Below are 27,507 nucleotides of genomic sequence, written 5' to 3'. Positions count from 1 at the left end.
TTTCTGGAGAACTCCTACGTCGAAAAGTCTCTGGGGAAAAGTTCTGAACCCCATGTATTCTGCTACATTACCAAAAATGGCCTACAATTGCGTTTTTAAGACTTCAATTCCGAAATTTTTTCCGGGGGATAGCCCCGAACCCCCTGGTTTTTTAGCATCACTAAAGATACGTAAAATTTTATTTTTTGAACCTCTAATATCACTAAACGAATGGGGAGAATTCCTGAATCTCATCCTTTCTCTTCAAGAAAAAAAAGATAGCAAACAATTTTTTATTCGCAAATATACCCTTAGATTTAAAAAAAAAAATTACTTTAAAATTAAAAAAAAACCTTCAGAAAACACCTAGGAGCTAAAAAGCAAAAAATAACTGATTACACTTACGTACTATTTCCTACCCAAACCTAGAAGTGAAATTTATTTTACAATACCAGTACAAAAATCAACTAAATAAAACACCGATGTTTGCTTCAGAGAATCCTTGATTCAAAATTTTCATAATGATTACTCTTAATGATAATTTTTTTAATACTTTCTTTAACTATAGGTAAAGAAAGAATATACTTTTGTTTTATGGCTTTTTTTTATCAATGGGTTTTATATTTAACCGTTTGTGAGGGAAATTACATGAAATTTATTGTTTTTTACCCATAACTTATCCCTAAAGAACAAATTGGGTAAATCAAAGATTTGGAACCTAAGTTAGACCACCCCTAAACAAAACTACCACTAAGCAAAAGAATCATAAAAACCGATTTACTAAGTAAGACGAGATACAAAGTTAATGAAGTACAAATTGATTTAAATGTGAGTATGATGTCTGAAGAGTTGCCTCAATTTCATCAAACCTGAACTTGATTATCTTTAGACCTGGGGAAGTATACCGTTTCAAACAAAAAAAGATTTTCCCTTATCGGTATAGGCAGGAGTGTGCACAGAAATTTTGGGGCCCGACACAAATGACTTTTCCGGCCCCCTCTCCATATTGTTTACCCATATATATTTCACCACTTGTTATAAAAATATTAGGTCCCCTTCAAGCTCGGGCCCGGGTCAACAGGTGTCCCTCTCCCCCTCCCTGTGCACGGCCCTGGGTACAGGTGTCGTCGAGTATTTATGGAACATTGTACAAAGAAAAAACAAATCAGACGAATTCAGAACCTCCTCCTTTTTTGAAGCCTGCTAATTAGTATAAACCTAATTTCAAGTTGAACTGGCGGCATCGTGAAATAGTAAATCTAGAATATTGGTCAAACGTCAGAAATCATACACCAGTTATAATGTATATTATTAAAGAATATTAATTAAATCGTGGGGGAGGGGTGTTCTGTATTCTCTTCCCCTCAATTGAACACTAAATATATTTAAAAACTGAAATATTAAATAAAGAACTTTATATTTTAGTGCCTAAATAAAGTTATTTATTAGTAAATAAAATATTAAGGTAATTGATTCAACTATTAAAGTAGCAAAATATATTTCATTTACTGCTTAACTACGTAGTAATAAATACATTAGTAACACATATAATAAAAGCAGGCTCATCCATGTGCCGCGAGAATTAAATATCGTTCAAGAGGAAGCCGAAACCTTAGGTGCGAAAACACACCGATCACAGCAAAACCACGTGACCCGTGACGTGTTCCGGCCGTCGACGTAAGCTGTAGTACGTAGCCACAACGTGTGAAATTTAAAGTTTCTTGGATTTCTCCGGGACCCCTTATCAGATCCAGGCCTAATTATCATTTGACAATCTGAAAAGTATACCCTTCCAAACAAAGAAAGAATTTTTCAAATCGGTCCAGTAGTGTTGGAATAATTCGAAAACTTACATAAAAAGCCGCAAGCCGATATTATAACCTCCTTTTTTGAACTAGGTTAAAAAACAAAGCTCGTTTCGGTGGAAAAAAAAATCAAGGCTCGAATAACCGTTCTTCTCTATTGCAATATGTTCGGAACTGTTTGAAAATGCCCTTTTGTTATTGAACACTGCAAAAACCCACGTTGCTCCAAAGGAGTGAAGAATCTTCCGGTAGAATACACAAATAATTCGAAAGCTTGGATGACTAGTGTTTTATTCAGTTCATTAATGAAAAAATGTGTTAAAGAACTTGAAGGTAAGAAAAGAATTGCGGTATTACTCGACAACTGCTCTGCTCATCCCACTTTAAAGCTAAAAAATATAAAACTTGTGTTTCTCCTACCCATACCACAAGCCTTATTCAGCCTCTGGATCAGGGTATAATAAACAGTTTTAAGACTCTTTATCGCAAGGATATAAGATTAAAAGTCCTTCAGTCTATCGACGATAATGCAGCGGCAACAGCAAATGATATTGCCAATTCCATTAGTTTTCTAGATTCCTTCCACATGATATTAAACAGGGTTCGTACGCTCCGGGAAAACCGGGAATTGTCAGGGAAAATGACACTGTCAAAAATGTCAGGGAAAAGTCAGGGAGTTTTCAAATTTTGTCCATCAAAAATTTTTTTTCCATTTTTTTCACAAGGAATTAAGTATTATGAGATCTAGTCTTCGTTTTTATTGTGATTTCACAAAAAAAAATTGTAAATTTTTATCTAAACCGACGCTGGCACTTAAAAACTGCGATCGAAAAAGGAACGTTTTTTTTTCACAACGAAAAATGCGCCAAAAAAGCGAAGATTTTCTTACATGGAGTCAGTGAGGGGAACGCATTTCTTTCTACTGCCTAAAGTTTTAGATGGGTTGCCACAACATTCTATTCGGTTCAGGGTTCGTACGCTCCGGGAAAACTTGGAATTATCATGGAAAATGACATAGTCAAAAATGTCAGGGAATTTTCCAAATGTGTCCCCAAAATTTTTCTTTTCCCAATTTTTTCCCAGGGAATTTGGTTTTATGAGATCTAATCTTCATTTTTATCGATGTATTTAAAAAAAAATTGTAACAATTTTAAAGCAATGAAAAAAGTGGCGATCCAAAAAATCTTCAGCAGCCGCCATTTTTGGCTCTCAGTAGTTCCCAAGAACAGTTGAGAAGACAATTTACTGCTTCGGAAGCACAACCTGTAGATGGGAGGGTCGATCGGGAAAAGTCGTTTTTTTTTCTTCTTTGATCGGAAAATCATTTCAGCTACGTGTGAAACGTAGTCGCCATCTTTGGTCACTCACAAGATAGAAGTAGATACGATCCTAAAATGCCTAAGTTTCTAAAAAAAAGCAGAATTGGTTGTTTTCTTTAATTGAAAACTGATGAAAATAACAGAAAATGGTCTGCAAATTGTTTTTCTGTTATTATTATTATTTAAAATAATTTTCTTGAGAAATGAAAAATTTTGTTCTTAAAACTTAATCTTATCGATCCTCACTGCCTCGGACGCAAATGTGATAAAAAATTTTCAATGAATTGTAGTTTCATGAAGATTTATTATTTTTTAATAGTCTTCATGCGACAAATTAAAAAAGTTATTTCTTATTTTTGGGCATAGTCGCCATATTTGGTCATTCCCAAGATGGAAGTACACACGACTTTTTAAGTGCCTAAGTTCCCGAAAACGGCATTGGATGTTGATTGCAATGTAAACTATTGAAAACAACACAAATTGTGCCTTTTTTTCCGGATAATTTGTAATTATTTTCTGGAAAAATGCAAAATTTAATCTTCGTAACATTTTTTTGTTTTAATTGATTTAGACTCTTATGTGCTAAATACTGACTATTTTGCTTTTATTGTAGTTTTTTAAGGATTATTAGCTATTTATTACTACTTTTATGCTACAAATCCAAAAATCTACTTATTATTTTAAATTTTTCACTTTGTCGCCATATTTGATCGTTTGCACAATGGAAGTAGACTTAAACTTCCAGAAACAGAATTGGATGTTTATATCATGTGTACTATTGAAAATAACATTAAATGTGCAAAAAGTTATGAATTTTTGAAAATTGACTATTACTTTCTGGAAAAGAAAATTTGAAATTTTAATGTAAGTGTCCTTTAATATGTGAAAAAAAAAAAAAAAAAAAAAAAAAAGATTATTGGCATTGGCTTAAAGATCGGCGGATGTTGATTTTTGTTACTATGCATTATAATGTATGCCGATCGATGCAACAAGTTAATCATATTTTATACTGAAATTTAGCTTTGCATTTTGCTCAATATGTTTTGTGTAACCTACTAATAAGAAAATAAAAGGAAGTATTGTAAATCAAAAGTGGATGCTAAAAGGTTGCTGCAGGACTACAGCAAAACGCTATAATATTACGCGTGACATCAAAGAAATGCTAAAATAAGTTGAAAGTACTCTGTTTTCAACAAATAGTAAACAAATTAAAACAATTTTGAACAAAATGTTTAAAAAAAAAACTTAAAATTTTAACAGACAAAACAAAGGGAAAAAAAATTCTCAGTTTTTTTTTTTTAAATCTAAGGGGAGAAGTTTCAGTTCTTCTGCATTGCTACTTTAAACAATTTTAATTATTTTGAAAATATTACTATTTAAACTTAAATTTTGAATGAAGCGAGTAACCTGGAATTTTCTAAAAAAACAACCTGGAAAACCTGGAAAAGTCAGGGAACTTTTTTTAACCAAAAGTGTATGAACCCTGTTAAATGCATGGAACATAGTATCTACTGAAACAGTTCAAAATTGCTTCAAAACGGTGGTACACTTACTGCACAGCCGTAAGTCGACGACATCTTAAGACCTGTTTTGCTGCCGTTCCTTTTGCAGTACCCTAGGTTGGTTTTCAGCAAGACAATGCCAGATAACATACGGCACTTGTTGCTGTGAACTGTCTGTAAGCTTGTCAAATTCTTCCGTGGCCTGCTAGGTAGCCAGAATTCTCTCCCATCGAGCATGTCTGGGATATGATGGGATGGCGATTGCAACTAGCAAGGAATGTTGATAACCTCGGTCAACAATTGGAGCAAATTTGGCAGGAAATACCGCAGGACACCTTCCGGGAGCTTTATTGATCATTGCAACGCCTTTATTCAGCTTGTATCCTGGCTAGAGGCGGGTAAATACCTTACTGAACTTGTTTGTGTAACTCCGACATAAAGTATTCAATTGTTCTGAGAATTTAATCATTTACTATTCTGTGCATTGTCTTCCTATCCCCCAATTTTCGTCTCAGTCGGATCACTCCTTCTTGGTTCCCCGATTTTTTTGTTATAGAGTATTTCAGGTGTGAGGTCCCTTTTGTAGTCTCAACAACTTTCTGTTAGTGGTGTCATTTTTAAAATGTCCTCCCCCCCCCCCCAAGTTTTTTTTTCTTTTGCATGTGACACATAAAGCCATGCTTTAAATTTTTTGTGCCGTTTAATTAATGTTTTGTTCGCTTTCCTTTTTGAATTGACCATTAGAGGGGGAATGATATCAAGAGAGTGATTTAGTGCTTCCTTTTAAGTAGTATGCAGAATACCTCCAATTTCAAGGGGTCCAGGGGAGAAACCCTCGAGGGAAATTTCGTAAACTAGACATAAAATTCTGCCCTTTGAAGCCTTAAAAGGGGTCATTGGAATGACAAAAATCTGGCGAAAATATAGGCAATTAATTTTTTTTTAAATTTATTTACTCTTTTACAAAGTAAGATAATACGCTAGAAAAATTGTTTTGAGTCGACAAACCAATGACAGCTGTCCTCAGAGCGAAAAAAAGAGCAAGGGAGAAGAAAAGATAATGTATTATACTTGCTTACATCGACTTTCGGTACAATGGTTTTTGATAATACCTTCAACCCACCGACAAAAATACAACAATGAATTAAATATAAAATGATCAATAGTAAAAAATGCTTTAAAAGAAATTGTGTGCAGATTTAGAAAATGGGTAACAAGAGAGTTACATGCTGCCCATTTAGACAATTCATAATTTATACACTTGGTAAGAAAAAAAAAATGAAGCTAACTTTCCTTATAGTACAGTAAAATTAGGCCAAAAAATGGCCAAACTCAAACATCCAAAAAAAAAAGGTGAAACCTGTTGCAAATTACTTCTTACCCTTCCAGCAAGAAGGGGTAAAAAGTCCCAGCATTTTGCGCGTCGGGTTTTGGGGGGAAACGGGGGGGGGAGACGAAATAATCCTCTATTTAAAAAAAAAAAAATTCTATAAAAAAAATTCTCAAACCTCGCAGAAACCACTCTATAATAGTAAGATAATAAACTCTCACAGAAAAAAATTCTAATTAACAGGAGTGCACTTGCACAGTTGGGGGGGAGGGGGATCCATGTAGCAGATTTGCGTCATTGGAATTTTTAAGGCAGTTTTTTCAAGGAGTATTTCTTTCTTTTTTGAGGGCTTTTATTCTGGATGGGTACTCCGTCACACTTAAGGGTTGCGCCATCGCTTTAGGGGGGGGGGGCTGACCCTGAATTTGCATTCTATAATCAACGATTGCAGTTACGTTTACGAACAAATTTCCCGGATTTCAACTTTTCCGAAGTACAAAATGCCACACAATGATATAGTAATGTCAGAAGTATAATTCTAAAAGATCTAAGCGAGCTCAGTAACCAAATTATTTGTGATTGGAGTTGTTAAACTGTTTAGAGCGCTGGAAAACAAAATTCCTGTGCAGCATAAAAAAAGCCCAAACTGACCAAAGTTTCCCTAATTCTTCTTGATTAACTTACTTCAACTTTTCTACAATCTTTTGCCATCATCGTAAGCGGGGACAAACCGAAATTGCCAACAGTGAGACGGGCAATGCTGCAATTCTGCATCCTCTAAGTCCGTGGGGGTTCTCATTTGCAAACACCATGCTACCTCTCTTTTACACAGCTGGTTATGTGAATTATGCTAAATATGCGGACATATACTTGCAACACTATCTCAAACTTTTGAGTACATTATGCGATTTAAAAAAAAATTGATCACATCAAACATCAGCTAAAACGTCAGTTATCCAACGATCTAACGAAGTAACATATTCAGGCGATCCAGAACCTGCAGTGATTCAACGATAGAACAAGTCTTGAGGAGAGCAATGAGCAATACAACAGTGGAATGCTAAATATTTACACCTTTTTGTCTCTCGGTTTGGAGATCACAATCCGTCTCTAAAGCCACCAGAAGTTTCTTCTCTCTCTATGTGTATTGACTCAAGTTGGTAGTGGTATTGCTCGTTGGTAGTGGTATTGCTCGTTGATACTGGTCGGTCGCTGATGATAAAGTGAGTTGTGAAGAGACTTTTAACGTTGGGGTAGTAACGTTAAAGGATATGGAAGGCAAACAATTTGGTGGCATTTCTTTGTAAAGGAGGTAAGCCGTTATGTCTTTAGCTTCTGTTACGAGAGTAGTTACTATCTGTAAAGATGTGTAAGCCCCAACCATTTTTTAAACCGAATGATATGAACAGTAAAGATGGAATAACAAATTGCTAAAAACTTCTAGTATGAGTTATGCGGTGATCCTCCATCAGTATTCGATGAATCTGGTTTCAGAAGGAAAAAAAAAATCTGTATCGTTAAAGTGCTATTATCTGAAGCAAAAGATTCATCCACCATCACAGAACGAACAGCTGGTGTCATATATGAGGCAGTGAGAAGCAAAGGGGGTGTAAGTGGACATTTTCAAGTTTTGAGTAAAACGCGTTTAAAGATTAGCTCCTAGGCAGGCTTTCATTGATTTTTTTTTTTAAATCATGCTGTATAGCAGCAACTACCAGGTCTACTAGTACCATCTCTTGCCCCAAGACAGAGGAGAGGTTCACCTACCATTTGTACTGGTTATTTCCAAATTTTTAATTTTGCCACATACATCCCTTTGCTTCTCACTCCTCATGTGTAATAGATGGAAGATACCTGCTCGATCATACTTTTTGGTAATGATCTGCAAGCTTCAAGGAAGTATGCCAGCAATACAGTGTATAGGTCAATGGTAACTATGGGAAAGCTAGTGTCATTTTTGATGGTACATAGAAAGCACCATAGAAATATAATCTCCGTCCTATTTCAACAGTCAAGCCTTCTGCTCTAGAAGACTTTCTGCGCCTCAAATCTTGTGCTTCCTCTGAGGGGTTCATTGGATATAGTGAAGGTTTGAAATGTCTGAAAGTGGACTGAAGTGCTCAATTATGTGCACAAACTGTGTTAGACATAGTTGCAACAATAACGATTTTGTTGAGGATCTGGATTCCAAAAAAGATCTTGATAACGAAGCCTTTTTGTTACAAGCTTAGGAGAAATCATTTAAAAGCAAAAAACAGTTCAGTGTAATTGTTTTGACCATTTAATCAAGTGTGCGCCATCAGAGGGGGGGGGGGGGGGGGGGGGTCTTTCAGTATGGTAACTTCGTTTTGGGAGGTGAGCTACTGTTCTTATGGGTTGGACAGTCCTGATTTAATGAATTTTAGATTTGCATGAAATAATACTTCTACTAGAAATGGAAGGGGGGGGGGGAATTGAGGTATTATTTTATTTGGCGGGGGGGGGTTGTAGCTTTGGGGAGGAAATGCACCATCGCACTTGGAGGATGGACACACTTGATTTCTAATAACTTTAACTTTGCATAAAATAATATTTCCACATGAAATTTATGGAGGGGGGTTCGGGGATACTGCTTCGTTTTACAGGGATAGGGGGGCTCTGTAGCATTGGTGGGTTATGTCATCCCTCTTGGGGGGCAAACACCTTTAATTTTATGCTTTTAAATTTAGTATGGCATAATATTCTCATTTTAAATTTACTCTAAAAATCCTGGAAAAATACTCAAAACAACAATTTTTAGATGCCCCCCATTCCAAAACCCGACGCACAATGATGTGGGACTTTTTACCTGTTCTTATTGGGAGGGTAATCGACAATTTGCACCAGGTTTAGGTTTTTTTTTTTTTTTTTGGATGTTTGTGTCCGACCCCTATTTTTACTGTACTATTATGAGTTTCAAAGACTTATCTAATTATTTTCAAGGATTCCAGCACAATTAAAAATTTTTAAGGTACCTTATTTACACTTTTCAGTCTGAAATTTAATACTAGATTGTACAGTTTTGCAGTATTGTTCTAACTTTGTAAGAAACAGCTGTTTTAAGCTTAAAAGAAAAATTAAACTGTAGATGACTTGTGTCAGGGGAAAAAATAGGAATCTCAATCCTTAAGTGATGACATAAGTCCATGAGTGACAAAAAAAAAAAAAAAAAGAGAGAGAGAGAGACAGAAATTAGCGAATTATCAGCTGCCCCGAATATGACGATGGATTTTTTTCCCTTTCCATGGAAGTAAACGTGGAACTTTTTGGTAACGTTTTTGAGGTTATCAAACGTGGATTAATATATATCGATATTTATGACTCATTCAATTCGTTTTAGTTTTATAATACTTTTTGGCATTATTGCCTTCAACTTTGCGTGAAGTAATCTTTACCTAGAGGTTTCCTTATTAGGGCCTATGTTCCACATAAGGTTAAATCGCTTTTCCTTGAAAAAACTGAGGAGAAACACAATCGAAACTTAAATTTTCATTTGGTTTTTCTTTTTCTTTATGAGTCATCTAATGAATATGCAAAAGCTGGAGCAAATCAATCATAAAGAAGAAAGATATTAGAGGTTTTTAATCTTAGGTTAGCCTTATTTAGCGCACTTTTCTAAGAAATAGAGACGGACTAGGGAGCCGTGAGAAAATTCTAATTCTACAAAGGGTACCGCGAGTCGAGGAAGTTTGAGAACCCCTGCTCTAAAGGCTACCTTTCCACAATTTTTTTTAAAATTCTGTTTATTATTTCTTGAGATACAGCAGTCACAAGTAATGACAAGAAACATCCGATGACTCAACCACCGTTTGAACTATTGACACCAAAATTGAATCAGAACCTGTACCCTTTACGGTCAATATGTGGACCAAGTTTTGTTTAATTCCGCCTGTTACTTCATGAGGAATGGCAGGCACGCGTAGCTGAAGAAAATTCGATTGTTCCACCCCTTTTGAAGAAATTGGCGCCAAAATCTATTGGGCACCAATTGACATGGGGGCACATATGTGTACCAAATTTCGTTCAATTTCATGCAGTAGTTTTTGCTAAAGAGTGGCCACAGAAAACCGGTCACACACAGACAGACGTTATCAAAAGTCCTTCGGAGGAAGAAATGGACTCGGCACACTTCAAAACGTTCGAAATTCAAAAATTTGCCTCCCCTCTCCAAAAAAAAAAAAAAAAAAAGGAGAGAAAATACTCCTAAAAACACTTGATCTCTCAAAAATATCAATGGGTCAGTTTACGCTGTACGTATTGGCCCACCCGCATTATGCCAAATCATATTTTTAAGAACCCTAATCTATAGAGGCTTGTTTTGGGAATAACTGGGTTAAGCAACCCTGGAGGATTCCTGGAATTGTTTTTTATAAAAAGATGTCATATATGTTCAGGCAAATAAAAGAAAACACAATTAACAGCAGACTATTACTTTATATAACAGTTCATCTCACCTCGTATAACAGTTTGCATGAGTTCAACATTTTTCAATCCTATATACATATATACACTTCACAATGTTCAAAATACATATCTTGAAGAAAATGAACGAAATGCAAAATTATATATTTTTTCCCCGGTAATACTTTGAAGTTAAAAACGACTTGCCGCTGAAAAATGTTCAATCGCTGGAATCCAGAGTCTGTTGCATAGAAAATAATTACATGTTAAATCACATTTTATAGAAGGACTGGTGTGTTGGATGCCTAATAAAAATACCTGTTGAATAACCAAATCCCACGGTGACTTTCGGCCTAGCTACAGACAAAACTGTAAGCTTAACAAGCACGAATGTACGTGCAAATTTTTAGCGTCAGTAAGTTAATTTTGAGCGAAGTGTTTTATTTGTGTAAGTCGTTTGAAGACACATTGAATTTTTAGTATGTAAGGTCGAACCAGCAACGCTTGCTCACGCGAAGCGATACGCATGTACTAAGGTAGCGTATAGCCTAAACAAGCAACAATTCTTTTCATTCTCTAAATCAAATACTACTCGTATTATCAGTTCAAAGAAAATGTTTACAATTCAAATAGAATATTCCCCATTAACCCTTTAATTGAAAAAAAGTGTTTGCTTGAATTTAGAATTTCGTTGGATATCATGGCCTACTTGTTAATGTAAACAGCAACTCAAGTTAGCAAACTTGTTCCACGTAGTGTCGAAAACAAGTTTTAGCTGCCAGTTCTTGTATGCTTGTCAAGTTTACAGTTACTTACGCAGCTAGTTAAACGAATATTTTTTTGGAAATTCGTAACTTGCTTACTTCAGTGTAGACAACAACCAAGACCGATTCGTTTTATGCAGCCGCCACGTTTGGCGGTTTTGTAGAGTTGTCATAGTGAAACTTCTTCGCTGAAATTTCCCAATCTTAGCAAAACAGTCATAACCGAGAGTTCCTCTACATCTATTCTGACTGAGCCCAATATCAACCCGTTCTCTCAATGAACTCCTGCTCATTACAGTCACAGAATTGCGAAGAATGGATATAATTTTCTCAGTGAAAAGGGTTTTCGTCGGCAGGTTCCAGAAAAAAACATTAAACAGTAAACTCGACACAAATACGAAAACGTCAACAAGTAATCACTGAATTATTTAACTAGCTGGAGTACACTTTTGATAAGTACCGTTCAAACCAATTTCGAAAAACGAATGCTCGGCCCAACTTCAGATTACAGTGGTTCTTTAGTTTTCAATAAGAACCGTTCAAATCAATTTTTCAAAGGGAAAGTACAACCTCAGAATACTGTGACTCTCAAGTTTTCTGTAAGCACCTTTCAAAACAATTTTTAAAAACGGAGGCTCAGTCCAACCTCAGATTACAGTGATTCTAAAGTTTTCAGGTAGGCACTGTTCAAATCAGTTCTCAAAAACAAAGGCTCGGTCCAACTTCATATTACTCGTACTGTGGTTTTCAAGTTTTCTATAGGCACCGTCCAAAACAATGTTCGCTAACAAAGGCTCAGTCCAACCTCATATTACTGTATACAACCAGAAACGGGTAAATATTGTATACTCCATATAAGTATTATATTGCATATTTTAACTGTCTTCGTAAATTTATTTCTCAATGCATACCAAAATACGAAAGAACATAACAATGCTACACGTTTCATATAGCAGTTGAAAATTAAGAAAACACGCACAGAGCAAAGGCGAGAAATAAAGAGCTTCTATAATTGCTCAGAAGGTAAAAATTTGCTGTAAAGCTAACTTTTTTCTACCTTCTTTTAATGAAAGTCCCAAGTTGTGTTAAAAAAAATATAGCGAAACTTGTTGCAAATTAATTTTATTGCAACATCAATTTGACAGAATACAAGTTTTTCCCACGTTACTGAATTCATTGCCGTCTTCTAGTAGATAGTGTCTATTTTTCAATTTTTATCATTTTCCTAACGTTTTGTAAATTAGAAGACGTTTTTACCTTAAAGATACCACAAGGGATTAAGGTACCATAACATGTTGTATATTACTCTATTAGATGATGATTATTATATTATTCTATGCAGCTATAATCATGTTAAGTCTGTCTTTAAGAACGCACGAAATAATTGAGACTTTTATCCAAACGGGATTTTATTTAATTTGAAAAAAAAATTAAAAAAAAAGAAGAAACAGGTAAGATTGAAAAGTGTAGTCAGAAAAATCCTCTCTGATATTGGTCTGACAACAAAACTTCTGACGTTGGGTGAGTTTATTTTTAAAAAAAAAGGAGGGGGGGGGAGGGTTAATACTGGTTAATATTTCAGCAAATGGAATCGTTTAATCCTTCGTCCAAAGGGGTTCAAGTTATCAGAGATTGCATTGTACTCTTTATTTCTCTTCTTTACTCTGAGTGAACAACGATGAATCGAGATATTCCAACAAAAAACAAATTTTGTTAAAGAGCAAATTCCAGCACGAAAGAGGTTGTTTGCATTTTAAAAAATACATTTAAAAAATCAGGGCTTATACTATTTGGCAGATTTTTTTTTCCCCCTTCTCCTTATGCATAAAGTCTGAAAATGTTTTCCAGAAATTGGAATGGAGGATTGTATACACAGATTTAAAATGTTTACAAACTTTGGTTGAAAGCTATGAAGTTAAAAAGTAGTTTATTCAGGTGGTCACAATAGTTTTACGGATGCATCGAACATTTCGGGTCGTTAATGTATTAACCGATTCCCACGTACCGTATGTGAATATGTATTATGTATGCGTGGAACGCGAGTACATATGTTTTATACCTGTTTATACGTATAAGATATTGTACATTCACAAAGTGCTCCCACCCCCCACGCACAGAAGAATTTTTAGTAGCTGTTCAAACTATCTTAATTTCGTTTTACTTTTTGTCCCAATAATCCGCTAAACACCTACGACCGACGACTTTTCTTTTGGGTCAGATTCTTTACACCACAGGGCTAATTGTTTAACTGTTTAAGAAGGATTTTGTTTCAAGAGTTCCAACTTCGAAAGGCCCGAGGATGTTCGATGTCACCCGATCCTGAGTTCTTTCATTTTTTCAGTTTGCTAAAAGAAACTATGGAAAAACCTATCATTGAATAACACATGAATTTGTACATGTCCTCACGAACCAAAGTGGTGTGAAGTAAAGGTTTTTCCATAGAACAAGTCTCTCTTTTTTTCATGGAAATCCAATCTGTACATGACGGTGAAGAGGAAAAAGGATCTGTATGAAGTTTGTGCACTCTCCATGAAGACTGGTACACACTGTACACACGCGAGGCTGCCCGGATACGTGTATTGTTGTTTGATACATATTGACTAGCGTTGTCCCGTTCCAAACCTGATGACGAATCACACATTGAACAGCTGTATGGATATGGGCCTTCTTTGTCCGCCATTTTGTTGCCCAAAGAAGCAAGCTCACAATAATGGTTGCCAATGACCCACCCGACCTTATGGCATCTTTCAGCTTCTACAGTTTTTGTAACAGTTAAACAATTGAAGAAAAATTGATAACATTAACGCTATTTGAAAGAGTTATTTTTAAAAGACTTCAAGTGATAACAAACTCTGAACCTTTTTTTTTTAATACATAAGAAATGAAAGTATTTTGATTATTCTATGACCTATCAAGATCAAGTATGCTTTTATGAAAACAAGGCATAAAATTTCTTTTAAATTGGATTTAAACAATTTTTTGTGCACAGAAAAGCGAATTCCTTGTTTCACCGAATGAAGTATGTAGATTATTTTCACAATTTTACTCTTAAATAATGATTATTTTATCGTATAAGTTTTGCGCCTAAAGATAAAACGCTTTATTTCTCAACCTTAAAAAAATGCAACCTTTCGAGCAATTAAAATGGCTTACTTGTCATCACAAACAATTTTGACGCTTTTTCCATTTTCTATCGTTTTTACAAAATTCATATTTACAAAATCTTACTAAATATCGCATAACACACATAGTAAAAGCTATATGTGTACATTGAATAACAAAATGGCGGACCGTTGACTCATATTGTAAGAGCTTCAGATTCAATGATGAAAAACATGTCCAAACAATGACACCTCCGTCTTGAATTTTATCCCTTCTTTTTTTAGAAGCTACAAAATTGTACCCAACAAGCACCTCTAATTCAGGATTTTTTTTACTGTCCTTAGCTGCAGCAATAAAATCTGGAAACATAGATCTGCTTTTCACTTTTATTGTAATGTGTTGCTGATTTTCAAGTAAAAAGGAAATATAACTAAATAAATAAAATAATAAACCTGTTATTTATAGATTAAGTTACTTGTGGGAGGGATAAAAGGATCTCTTTTCCGTAGCTTTTTTACATGACTATTTATGACTAAATTCTTGGACGTTGATAAGTGCTTCTCAATTTCAGATTATATATTTAGACGACGGAGATGAAACTATCCGATGTCGAACTTTATTCTTGAATTACTTTGAACATTTCGGAAATGGTATTCAAACTCATAATGCAAGCTCACTTGTTAAATATGTTTTTAAAAAATCCCAGTTTATATTCACAGCGTAGGAGTATGGTTTTCCATCAATTCAAGATGCATTCTTATATGTTAGAAATTTTTTTTTAAGATTCAGATTAAAAGGCTCACTCAACTCGATTTTGTTCGATTCGATCAAATTCAATCTACCAGTAGCGCAGCGAGAAATTTCTTTATGGATAAGGCAAAGGGAATTTTTGGCTTCGCTATTGGTAGATGGAGTTGATCGTATTCGATTCGATTGAATTCTATTAGAGTTGAATGTGCCCTTAAATCAGCTCTTTACTTCTTCCTGGTAAGATAAATTTGCTGCAGCTCGACAGAATTCTGTTTTTCACTGCCCCCCCCCCTTTCGAAATCACCTGACTAGTATAAACAATTTTGTAGCTTCCTTTGGGGATCGGTAAAAATCACACTGTTTAAAAGGTGAAGACCGAGTTTCGTGGAGTTCTTTTTTTTCCATGACTCAGGACTCGAAGAGAGAGAGCAGGTCGTCGTTTCCGGCGGAAGAGGTTGCACCGGAGGCGACGCCCGGCGTCACCGCTGCGGATGCACCGCTGCCGGACATCTCCGGGGGGTCGAGGTAGGAAAGCAGTTCCATCGGGTCCACAACGCTCTCGGGCAGTAGCTGCAATAGTATACAAGTATAACAATAAAAAATAATGTCCAGAAAAATGTTAGAATATAAACTATTTTATTTCATTTATAATACTCAGGAAATGCAATTTTGATTTTCATTTAGCTTGCCAAGCGATAGGCAAAGGGGTTTTTCAGTTTTATAACATAACAACAAGCAGCGTATTTTCAGGAGTAGGCGCGGTATCGAAATATATTCTCAAGGGGAAAAAATTCATGTATTCGCCACACCCGGTATAAGAGCCGCACCTGCCATTAAACAACTTAAGAGCACAATTAGTAGTAATCAAAGCTGGAATGAAATGCAAATGAAAAAAATATTTTTAATTAACTGAACTATGTATACTTTGCTGTAAATATAACTTTCTTATCTTGGGATCAGACATTGGTTGGCTATCCAGAGTAAGGGACGCAGACCCTTCTCCTCAATGCCTCGTCAATGTCAAACTCTCTGGCCCAAGTAGCACAAAAATATTGATCGACGCAGAAACTTCATAGGTCGACGTTTGAATATCTAACAATAAGGTTCTTCAATAACGGATAAGGTTCTTGAAACATATAGAATTGTATCGAAATATATTTTTGCCGATTTGATTTTAAAAAGTCATTTTTGCTGCTTGTTTCGACGGTTGAAATCAATTTTAAAAGCGTTTATATAGTAATATTGTAGAAGCATAGTAGAGAAAATTGAAAACACCGTAAAACGTTGCTTCATGTTAGAAAAAAAATATTGAAACGCTGACGTACTTTGACGTGACTGACGTACTTTTTCTACGTTAATCGTTTTGTTATGTGCTAACTGCCGGCAGCAGGACGATGTGGTGCCATCTATTTCCAGCAGTTTCAACGTTTTTAAAAACTTGTTTTTTTTTTACTTGAAAAGAAAGATTGTATCCACCGCACCCGTTATATTCGCCGCACCGGTAATGTTTTCCTTTTTTTCCTTGTATGCGCCGCGGCGCCGATTCTCGAAAATACGTAATTATATTAAATTAAAAAAATAAAAAAGATCCTGGTTGACGATTTTATATTGATATGTACTTATAAATTTAAATGCGATTTTTTTTTTCTAGATGATATGAGAAACACGGAAAGGAAAGGTAATCACACCTAGTAAAATTTTCTAGCCGCAAAAGTAATATCAAGAGGGAAAATTGATAATCCCTTTAAAACATTTATCCGGAAGTACTAAATAAATTTCAACTATTTTATTTATCAACAGAAAGAAACTGGCAACAGATAAAATTTTTAAATCATTGAGCTTTTTTCCAACAAAAACCAACACCTTCGTAATGCTAAATGCCCATCGTATTTTCCTCAAAAAGTGAACTTCCGTTTGAAGGACAACGCTACCTAGCAGCAATTCAACCATAGCACAGCCAATGACGATGGATTCAAACATTCGCCTGGTGAAGATCCACATATGAGGCAGTGAGAAGCAAAAGGATGTAAGTGGCAAAATTAAAGATTTGGAGATAACCTGTACAAATAGTTGGGATACCTCTCTTCTGTCTTGGAGCAAGAGATGGCAATAGTAGCCCTGGTAGGTGCTGTTCTACAGCATGATTTAGAAAAAAAATCCAATGAAAGTCTACCTAGCATGTTATCTTTAAACGCGTTTCACTCAAAACTTGAAAATGTCCACTTACATCCCTTTGCTTCTCACTGCCTCATATGGTAATAATTCTTTAAACAGCTAACAGCTCTACCCAGCGGCCATCCAACAAAATCGTTGTTATGGCGATAGATCCAAACAATTCAATCAAATTGCAAACTGGTTAATTTCTAAGTTTAAATTTAGAAATTAAATAATTGTTAATTTCTTCACTATTAATTTCTAACCTCTCTGATAGATGGCAGTGGCCTCCGTACAAATATTGACTTGAACTCGTTCCCTAGTTTCGAGTTAATTTGGCTTTATGTTTAAAGTGAGAAAGCGATAGGCATTTAGTATTACGGGGGCGTTGGAATAATATGGTTAGGAATATCGTGACTAAAGGCTTCGACTGCATTAAATGTCTGCTAAAATAGGTTATATCATTCCAATTCTACATAACTTGGAAGTTCCAAACAAATTTTACCAGACGGTAGGTGACTACAGATTTTGTTGCAGGGGGACCCAAAATTTGCAGATCCGGGCCTGATTTTCATCAAGGCTTTTTTTTCTTCGCGTCAGAGAGGGTTTTAATATTGTTCTAATTATAAAGAGCTTTATACATGAATTCTATTTTCAACGCGTGAGAGAGCGGGATTTTCATTTTGTTCTATTCGTAACGCGCATTGTAATCTGATTCTTCCTAACAAACGATTTAAATCCTCTCGAACCAAACAAGGTTTCAAATCAATCTTCGAAGGTTCAGCAAGCTGGGAACGAAGGCGTAACCGCGTAATTAAACCAAAAAAAGAAAAACATTAAATTAAAAATACTTACGTTCAGCCCTTCTTGGCCTTGACCTTCGCCCTCAATCACCGCTGCGGGGTCGAAGTGAAGGTCACCAAGGTCAGGTACGGTCGCCAGGGCGGCGTCCCGGGTGGCGGGCGCGGGCTGACTGTTGCCTCCCTCGGAGGGAGGGACGCTGGGAGGGCCCCCCATCGAGTGGGGCGTGTGGGGCCCCTGGATGGGCGTGGTCGCGGATGACGTCACGGTCGTGCCGCGCTGGGCAGGGGCGGATGAATCGTGTAGATTAGACAGGCCCATTTGCTGCAAGAAGAAGAGATCAGGAAAAGAGGAACTTTTGAGCAATTTTCACGTTTAATAGTGACAAACATGTAAAAAAAGGAAAAAAAAAACTCTATACAAAAAAACACCAAAAGTAATTAAACTTTTTTTTTATGTTAACAAGTTATCATAAAGAAGCAGGGGCGGTTCGTCACTTTGGGCAGGGTAGGTCTGCTCCCCCCCCCCCGCCCAGATAAATTGTGCACAATTAAAAAGGTTATTTAAAAATAACTTTTTGTGTTTCAGTTTAAAAAAACAACAACAACGATTTGGGAGCGTGAAACAGATTTTAAATCTCTAGCACTCTGCATGTCGCTAATAAAATATTAAAAGTTATCCATCTGTTAAATTTCGCGCTTGCAAGCTTTGAGAATGATTCTTTGGGGCATTTCGACTGTGGCCCCTGCCACACCTCCGCTCCTACCAATCAAGATGATTCAACCAGACAAACCAAAACCGCAAGTCGCGTCACCCCGATTCCCCCTGCAAGGGCACCAGTTTCATGAGTTTCATGGCTCTTGGAAAAATATCTTCACCCAAAAGCAGCAGAAGAGCAAAAGTAGGTGGGATGGATTTTACGCACGTCACTTGTACGAAACAGCAGTTCGAAGGGGGGCAGCACTTGGGCACTGCGAGCCCAAGTGACTGAAAAAATGGTTTATTTTCCTCCGTCCCTCTTTTGTCTTTAATCTTAAGCGGCTAAAGGGATTTACAATTTTATCGCTTTATCGCATCTCATGCATATTTTTATTTATTAATTTTTCTGCTTGGAACTAATATGAGTGGAATTTCTGAATGGTGAGTTTATTTTCGAGTAGCACACAGTACAGATCAGTTGGTTTTGAGTGTGGTGCTAGTAGAAGTTCTGAATTTGTCCGAAATTTTTACAAAACAGCTTCAGTTGGGTGAGATCTATTCAATTTTCTTCTTTGTTCTGATATAGCTTAAGTAATAAGTATTAATCGTATAATAGGCTTTAATTTATGCATTTTCTATGCTAAAGTATTCTATCGCGAAACAAACTTGAATTATTTCAGTTCGATCCGGTACATCGCTTCAAGTCCTTAAAGGCGTAGCGGCAACATTAAAGATTTTCCTTTCCATTTCTACCACGGCCAATAAGCCCAGAAATGTTATTTCTTCATATCTCAAAAGTGACCAAACTATTGATTTTTGTTTATTTAAAAACTTCAGATTGTTTCAAACATTATGGAAAGAATTTCAACGTTCTAGCTAAATTATTTAAAAAGTTATTGGCTTTAGGTCACTCACGCTAGGTGTGCGTTTTTTCGATGAACTTTTTTTTTGAGCAATCACGAATTGCTTATTGTTTTCACTTGACCGTTGAAAGACATCAGTCCTTTGATTTTATTTTCTGTGCTAATAATGCAAGAGTCCATGTGATTCGGTATCGAATTATTTATAAACGACCCTTCTCGACTTTACTCAATCTTTTTTACATGAAAACAGTGTCCAGCACACAACATCTAGCCTCTGACATTCATTTGAATTTTGACGTCTTGAATTCAAATTATGGTTGCGATAAAAGCTATAAGTAGAAACAAGAAACCCAACGAGTTGGGTTCTATCGCAATTCGCGAAAAACATAATTTGAATTTAAGATCTCAAAATTCGAACTTTTTTTTTGTGTGTGTGTGTGTGTGTTTCCATGTTTTTGAAATAGCTAAGGATTTTTGTATATTGAAGATGCAGTTTCAAAGTAACTCATTTTTCAGTCAGTATAATATATTTAACAACATTTTGCATTGGATAAGCACTTCCTAATTTACTAATATGTTGAGAGTTTGTTATATCCTTAGAAACAAAATTAACTATGAAAGTTTCATGATTTTTTACATAATTAACGACAGAATATTTTTAATTAATAGGATAAGCATACAAATGCACAGCTTTTTGGAAATGATTATTATGATCATCTATCAAAAAAGATTAATGGAATCAAATGAAGGATTATATATGCACTGAATTAAAAGGATTATTCAATATTTAAATGTCTATATCTTAGTCTTGTAAATAAAATTGTTCAAAGTGATACAATGACTCCAACTGTCATTTCTCTCTACGTTTCTCATGTTCGACTATTTAAGAACACACACAACGCAATTTGTACGCCACAGTGGCATTATATTTACCTGATATTGCTACTATTCAGAAATAGGTTACTATATCATGACAACGCGTTTGTTCACACGGCGGTGAAAATAAACCAGTGTTTGTCAATATAAGACACCACGCCATTCCAAAAATAATGATATTGAAATGGAAGTATGGGAGTGTGGGGCAAAGTGAAATGGCTGAGATGACTGAGCTTTTCCAAAATGAACCAGTAGGAAATTTGTTTTAAAAATTACAGTACAAAAAGAAAGAACATTGTATTTTATAAGACTTGCATTGAAACATTATTTTTTATTTTTGGCAGTAGTTTTGAGCCTTCAAAAAAAAGTGGAAAATTTTCACTTTTTATTTATGGAACAAAGTGAAAAATGAAATTTTTTTCTAATGAAATATTTTCTATTTGATTATAAAAAGTAATTTTGATCAAACGAATCTGTTAATAAAATTTTGAATGAATAAATGAAAAGAAAGTGGGACAATAAACCAATAATTTAATTAAATGATTAATTACTATAAAAATAAATATAAATGAGTAAATAAAAGAGTGAATGAATAAGAAAATAACTGAATGGATGAATAAAGAGTGATTTACTAAATGAAGTAATGCAAGTGAATTAATTAATAAATGAATACTTAAATGATTGAGTGAATAAACGAAACAAGCTATTTCACCTTGCCCCGCATGTACTCGACTACTTCAGCAAAATACTTAAAATACAAATAGCTTAATATTAATTAAATAAATATTGCACCGCGTTTTAGGAGGTCTCAATTCATATTTAAGATGTCAATAACAAGAACTTTATTATTTTACTAGCAGTACTCGCACGGCGATGCCAGTGAAAAAATTTAATGGAAGTCCGTTGAATTAAAAAAAATTGACGCTCCCTCCCCCTCTGATGTGAAATGATCAATTTTCTTTGCATAAAATGCGTACATTAAAGTTTCTTTGGAATTTAAAACTTTTCGTCAAATCATTAAATTAGATTTACAGTTGTTTTAAAACTCTATTTAGCGAGTGAAGCAGTTTTTGCTGCAATTTAAAATATTTCGCCAAATAAACAAAAAAAGACATCATATAATATTGTAACGGATTCGGTGCGACTTCCACTTTCTTGAAATGAAGACACAGTTCTTGATAAAAACACAGGAAATTTATTTACACTATGTACAGGAAAGATCTTCAACAACTGCTAAATTATTCATCAGCAATAAAGCAATTATCACACAACACCGTAAACTCAACGTTTACACACGTATTTACTTCCAAATACGAAAACAACACAGCGAAATGCCTCGCTATAAACAGAGCAGAAATGCTCTCAGTTCGAAATATCAATCGAAACTAAACTGTTTATCCATCGCTAACGGCTTAAATACACCGAAAAGAAATCTCTCAAGTATCCCAGAAAATGCTACAACGTTCTACAACTACACTTCCATTGATAAAATCAGTGAATGAAATAAGAAAAAAAAGAATAGGGGGTTGTATACTTTAGCCATATGTTAAGGGGTTGTATATTCATTACGGGAAACTATTTACAGGTTACGTTACTACAATAATTACTATTTACAGGATTTGTAACAATATCTTTCAAATATAAAAATAACTTCGCAACTCTATTGTTTATCGCCAAACTCGCCCAGCAACCACGCTATCATAATCCATCCGTCTAACGAAAAGAAAAAAAAAAAACCATTCCGTGGATCATTCAAAAATCATCGTCAGAAAAAAAAAGAAGAAACTGTCGCACATTTCACTCGGATAAAAACAAATCAAAAGTTTCTTTTCTTTCAAAACAAATCGCTAAAACAATGAATTACATTTTCGGTTGCTTTAAAACAATAATCCTAGACTGAACTGCTAGCGCCTAACGCGCCAAGTGACCACGCTACCGGAACCCCGCCCTTTTGAGAGTGAAGCGGATGTTTTTTCTTTGGCAATAATAAATGTTTCGCCAAACAAACAAAAAAGTATAAAATCACATTAACAGTAGCTTTCAAATCTTTATATATTAAGAGCTGCGTTGCCCGGCTTTGCCCGGTCTACCTTAAGGATAAAAATTGTGTCAAGTGCATATATATTCAACAATCAGAAAAAAAAAAGAAACACCATGCAAAATTACCCTTCCAAACTATGACGACAGATATTAAAATACTTTTCAGAAATTAAAATGCGAAAGATGGATTTTAAAAGCGTAACCATGGAAACACGAAATAAAATGAGTTTAAGAAATTAAAAGCAAAATAAGAAAAGAAACAATGGATCCACAAAGCGTAACCGTGGAAATGCGAAAATAAAATGGTTGACAACCTGAATCAAAATGACATTTTCCGAAATTGATTTAAAAACGCTTGTAACTTTTTTTCCTTTGAAGATAGAAGCTAAGTTTTTCGACCACAGGTCGAGAGAGATCTGGAGTAAAAAATGTCGCTCTTTCCAATGGTGTCAAAAAGAAAATTGTGGGACAATTCCTTCACTTTTTGTTGATAGATTTTTAATGAAGAAGTAGTGCTTAAGTTTCAGCTAAGCCTAAAACAGTTCGAGCTAAAAACGCAAATTACTCCCTTCGTAATTAATTTAGAGCATTGAAACAAATTGTTTAGATCGCGGAAAATTCTACCCTTTTCAACGATATATAATATTAATAAGTGCAATAATTTTTCACTCCCATATTCGGGAATTTAAGTGAAATTTGGGCCTAAATTGGAATAAAAAAAGAACTATATTTATCGGATTTTTTCAAATTATAGCCTATGTCACTCACAAGGAGACGGCACGACCGTGGGGTCGGATATTTGCGTCAATTTTTTTTTTTTTTTTTTTGGTGAAAGAGGACCCCTGGTGCCTTAAGTGGTTAAAGTTATACGACGCAATGCTCAGAAAATTATGAGAAAAATCGATTTAAAGTCGCCATGGAGTTTCCTAGCGCCTTATGAGTGTAAAATGTCAGTATCTTGACCATCCGCCGCTAGCCTAGTTGGTTAAGGCGCCATCTTGTGCTCTAAAGATAGCACGATCGAATACCGATCTGGACCTTTTCTCTTTTTTTTTTTTTGCTATCACAACAATTAGTGGTAACGCGTTTTACCCCTGTATTACTTTCTGAAATATTTTTTTGCCAAGGATCGCACACTTTTCTATTCACTGAAAAACATTCTTGCTCGTTATTCTGTACGGTTTGTTTTGCCAAGTAAAGGTTTTTGACCTGTGGTCCCCTTACGGTTATAAGGGACATCTGCTCATAGGACATTCGGATCTTTTTTTTTTTTTTTTTTTTGGTTATCACACAGCAATTATTAAAATAGTCTCTCTTCCCTATATAATTTTTAAGAATTTATTTACATCATTTTTTTAAATTATTTTATTTTTCTTTCAGCAAAACAATTTAAAACAATTCATATTTTTCATCCTCTACCTCTTCTTCGTTACCACTAATTGTTGTGGTAGCAAAACAAAAAGAGAAAAGAAAAAGTACCAGAGTGGGATTCGATCGTGCTATCTCATGAGTAAACAAGATCGCGCCTTAACCAATTAGGCTGACGGCGGCTGATAAAGGGACCGACATTTAAACTCATAAGGCGCCTAGGAGACTCCATGGCGACCTTAAATCGATTTTTCTCATAATTTTCTGAGTATTGCGTCGTATTACTTTAACCATGTAAGGTACTAGGGGGTTCTTTTTCACCACAAAAAAAAAAAAAAAAAAATGACGCAAATCTCCGACCCCACGGTCGTGCCGTCTCCTTGTCAGTAAGAAAGCACCTTTCATATAGTGAAGGAATATTTCAAATAGGTGCAGGGGTTCGGGAGATTACCTCGGATATAAAAACACATAAAAATCCACTCTCTCTCATTTCAATATTAGTATAGATAATATCAAACATAATTTTTGATTTACAACAAGCGTATCAATTTTTGAAAATTGCAAATATTATCATAAGCTTCATTCTTCGGAGGTATTTTTTTCCTGACTAGAATATACTATATGTGCAACCACATTGTTAAAATATTACCAGATAGGTGGTGCTAAACACAGAGTAAACATTTCACCTTTTCACTTTGCCCTTCTAATTCACTTTGCCCCATATTCCCCTACTTACCTGTTCGTGTTGGCTGAGTGACTTCTCCATGGCAGCGAGGGGGTCGAGGGCGGATTCTCCGAGATGAGAGAGTGGGCTGAAATCGCTTGCCTGCGAGTGGAACTCGTATCCCCCGTTTGGAATGCCGGGAGAGCTGTTCGCTGGAGCTGCAAAAAAAGAAAGAAAAAAGATAACATTAAAGTGTCTGATTAAAAATTAATTTTAACAGAAACTAAACCATTTAACGTGGCACTAACTTTGCATTGTTTTGCAGTGGAAAGGGGTTTGTTTATGCCTCCCCTTGCCGTGCGCAGATAAAAGGCGGTAACTGCAAAATTTTCATTTTTTTGCATTTTTGCTATCTTTTGCACGTTAGCTTTACTGTACAAGCTTGCTTATTTGGTTATTCCGCTGAAAAAAAGTTGAAAAAAATAACATCTAATTCCAACATTTCCCGATTGTTAGCATTGAATCCAACACACATTTCTTCAAATATTTCGAAAACTCATTTCTGCAAATACTGCCGTTTACCTGCTCACGGGAGTTTTATCACTGAAGGTACGCGTAGGGTTGTGTCCAAACGTCCAGAATGTATGACCTGATTCATGGCCCAAAATAGTGTTGCTGTGTAATGGCAATTTTAACGGGTCGTGCCAGGCGCCAGTATTTTGAGCGGAAAATACAATGCAGGTTAAATTAAACATGTACCTTTTTGGGTAAATGAATGTAGTAATAACGATCCTATGACGTCCAAACATGCCATGTGCGAATCTAAAGGGTAGGTGATAGGCAGGGTTGCCAGACGTCTCGGATTTCAAGGGACAGTCCCGTATTTTGAAAAATTGTCCCGCGTCCCGGGGAACTTCCATACGGGACAACTAAAGTCCCGTATTCTAGCTAATAACAATATTTAACAAAACAAGACATTATTTTAAGGGAAAAGAATAAAGTAAAACGGAAAACGTGAAACAAAGAGCAATAAGAAAATCATGTGGCAACAAACACAAAAATTATTTTGTTTTAATGTAGTTTTTGTTTTGGTGGCAGACTATGAGGAGCCGAATGATTGCTTCCTCTTTGCTCATGACTAATGTTAGAAATATATCGTCAATCGCAATGAAAACAATTTTTATACTTTGATCGGCGACATTTTGTAAGATTTAATGATTTATTACAAACACGATTGAATATTTCAGATTTATCACGAAGAGACGTTCTACGTTGGAAAGCACCGCTTAAAAATACACCATATCCAGTAATTACCCACAACCTCAAAAATATCCCCCCCCCCTTCACTCCTAGAAGTCTGTCCCGTATTTACTGTTCTTAAATCTGGCACCCCTGGTGATAGGGGTTATGCCCGCTTTTCATGTCGTTGGTCATGCCTCGCATGACAAAGATGTAGTAAAGGATAAGAGGGGAATGATACTTTCACGAAAATCTTTAAAATAATTGTCCTTGGGAAGTATCTTCTGAAATTCACAGCTTATTCTTAACTGTTTACAATGAAGGATAATAATAACATTTTTTTTTTTTTGTTTCCTCAAATTGTTGCCGGTCCCCTAAATGCATGGGTGATTTAATTTGTTTTAGGAGAACGTCAACATCCTTTTGTGTGACAAAAGTTGCAAAAGATTGGGTCTCTTATGCCTCGAGAAATTAGCAAAAATGCGGTATTTTGAAAGTGTCCTAATACTTTTGGCTATACAGTGCACTTACCAGATTCGTACATTCACTGAAAAAAAATTTAACGAGATTCTCAAATGTTGGAGGTGAAAAAACGTCAAAGCCCCCACCCAAGTCTCCATCTACGACGACGTAACAACTAAGCGAGGATATTATGGGAAGTTTATACTCACTTTGCATATCTGCTGAGTGGGGGGCGAGGCTAGTGGGCGTGGCGGGATAGGGGGAGGAGGAGGAGGAGGAAAGCCCCTGCCCCATCTCCCAAGCTGAGGTGGTCGGCATCGTCATGCTGCCTGGAGAGGTGGCCTTGAAGCGCTTCGCACCGCACGACTCCACTGAAAAGAGAGCGAAAAAATATTAATAGGGTAAGTGCTCCAGTAGTCGGCTAGTCTCCAGTAGTTAACCACCAAGACATAAAACTACTTATAAATAGAATATGTTTAACTCAAAATCGGATATGATGCATTCCTACATTCCTTTACCTGTCCCCAATTATCATCCAACAGTGAAGTTGTAAGTACATTTTATTAAGTAGTAATGAGTCATTTTATTTTAAATGGTGTGCCCATCATCCTAGTTTGATTCTGCTTATTTTTTTCTCAAGAAGACACACCATCTTTAAATGTTAAGTACCCTTATTTTTTTCGTTCTGATGTAAATTTCACTTTTACTTATGTTTTAATGCAGGGCTGTCCAACTGCAAAGAGCCCACGGGCCAGAATTCCGGTCACTGATCACCTAGCGGGCCGCAGTTTGAAAAATTTGAACAATAAACTTTGACCTCTTGTACAATAACAATTAATAGTTGAATTCTTTATTATGAAACAATGAAACAGAAGGATTATAAAACGATTTGCTTACATTTTAATGGGAAAACTGAGGCCCATCCGCATTCTTTACAAGGGCAGGAATATCAACATCGATGTATTTTAACATCGATGCGGGCCACACAATATGTGTTGGCGGGCCGCATACGGCCTTCGGTCCGCCAGTTGGACAGCCCTGTTTTAATGGATAGTATAACATTACGTTTCAATAAAAAATTAAACTCCTTCTTCGACTCAATTATTTTTAGAGGGGTGGCCGACCATTGGTACTGAATTCTTATGCATTTCCAATAGTCGCCCATGGCAGATTGACCACTGGTTCTATACTGTTTTGTTGATCTACCCAGTAGTCAACTGCGTAACCTAATATGGATTTTCTAATATTCATCAAACACTAATTAAAATAAAGTCCCTTATAATAACTAAGTAAATAAATGGATGTCTGGGAGGAGAGAGAAGGTGCATCTATCGTTCTCTTCCTCATAATAACTAAGTAAATAAATAAATG

General features: G+C 35.7%; 1 protein-coding gene across 2 annotated transcripts in view; it reads right to left on the bottom strand.

Moving 5' to 3' along the window:
* Positions 1 to 10,367: 10,367 nt before the first annotated feature.
* LOC129228284 (zinc finger MIZ domain-containing protein 1-like) overlaps positions 10,368 to 27,507 on the bottom strand; it is a 141,817-nt gene continuing 124,677 nt past the window's right edge. For both annotated transcript variants that reach the window (XM_054862959.1, XM_054862967.1), the window contains 4 exons: positions 26,346 to 26,507; positions 24,508 to 24,653; positions 17,980 to 18,249; positions 10,368 to 15,540 (listed from right to left, as the gene is read on the bottom strand). In XM_054862959.1, coding sequence (XP_054718934.1) covers positions 15,379 to 15,540; positions 17,980 to 18,249; positions 24,508 to 24,653; positions 26,346 to 26,507 — 740 coding nt within the window. In that variant the 3' untranslated portion in view covers positions 10,368 to 15,378. The remainder of the gene's footprint in view (positions 15,541 to 17,979; positions 18,250 to 24,507; positions 24,654 to 26,345; positions 26,508 to 27,507) is intronic.

This window comes from Uloborus diversus, chromosome 1 (genome assembly GCF_026930045.1).
Source record: "Uloborus diversus isolate 005 chromosome 1, Udiv.v.3.1, whole genome shotgun sequence".
Taxonomy (NCBI): Eukaryota; Metazoa; Arthropoda; class Arachnida; order Araneae; family Uloboridae; genus Uloborus; species Uloborus diversus.
Note: the sequence above shows the minus strand (reverse complement) of the source record. Positions and strands in the feature narration are given on the sequence as shown.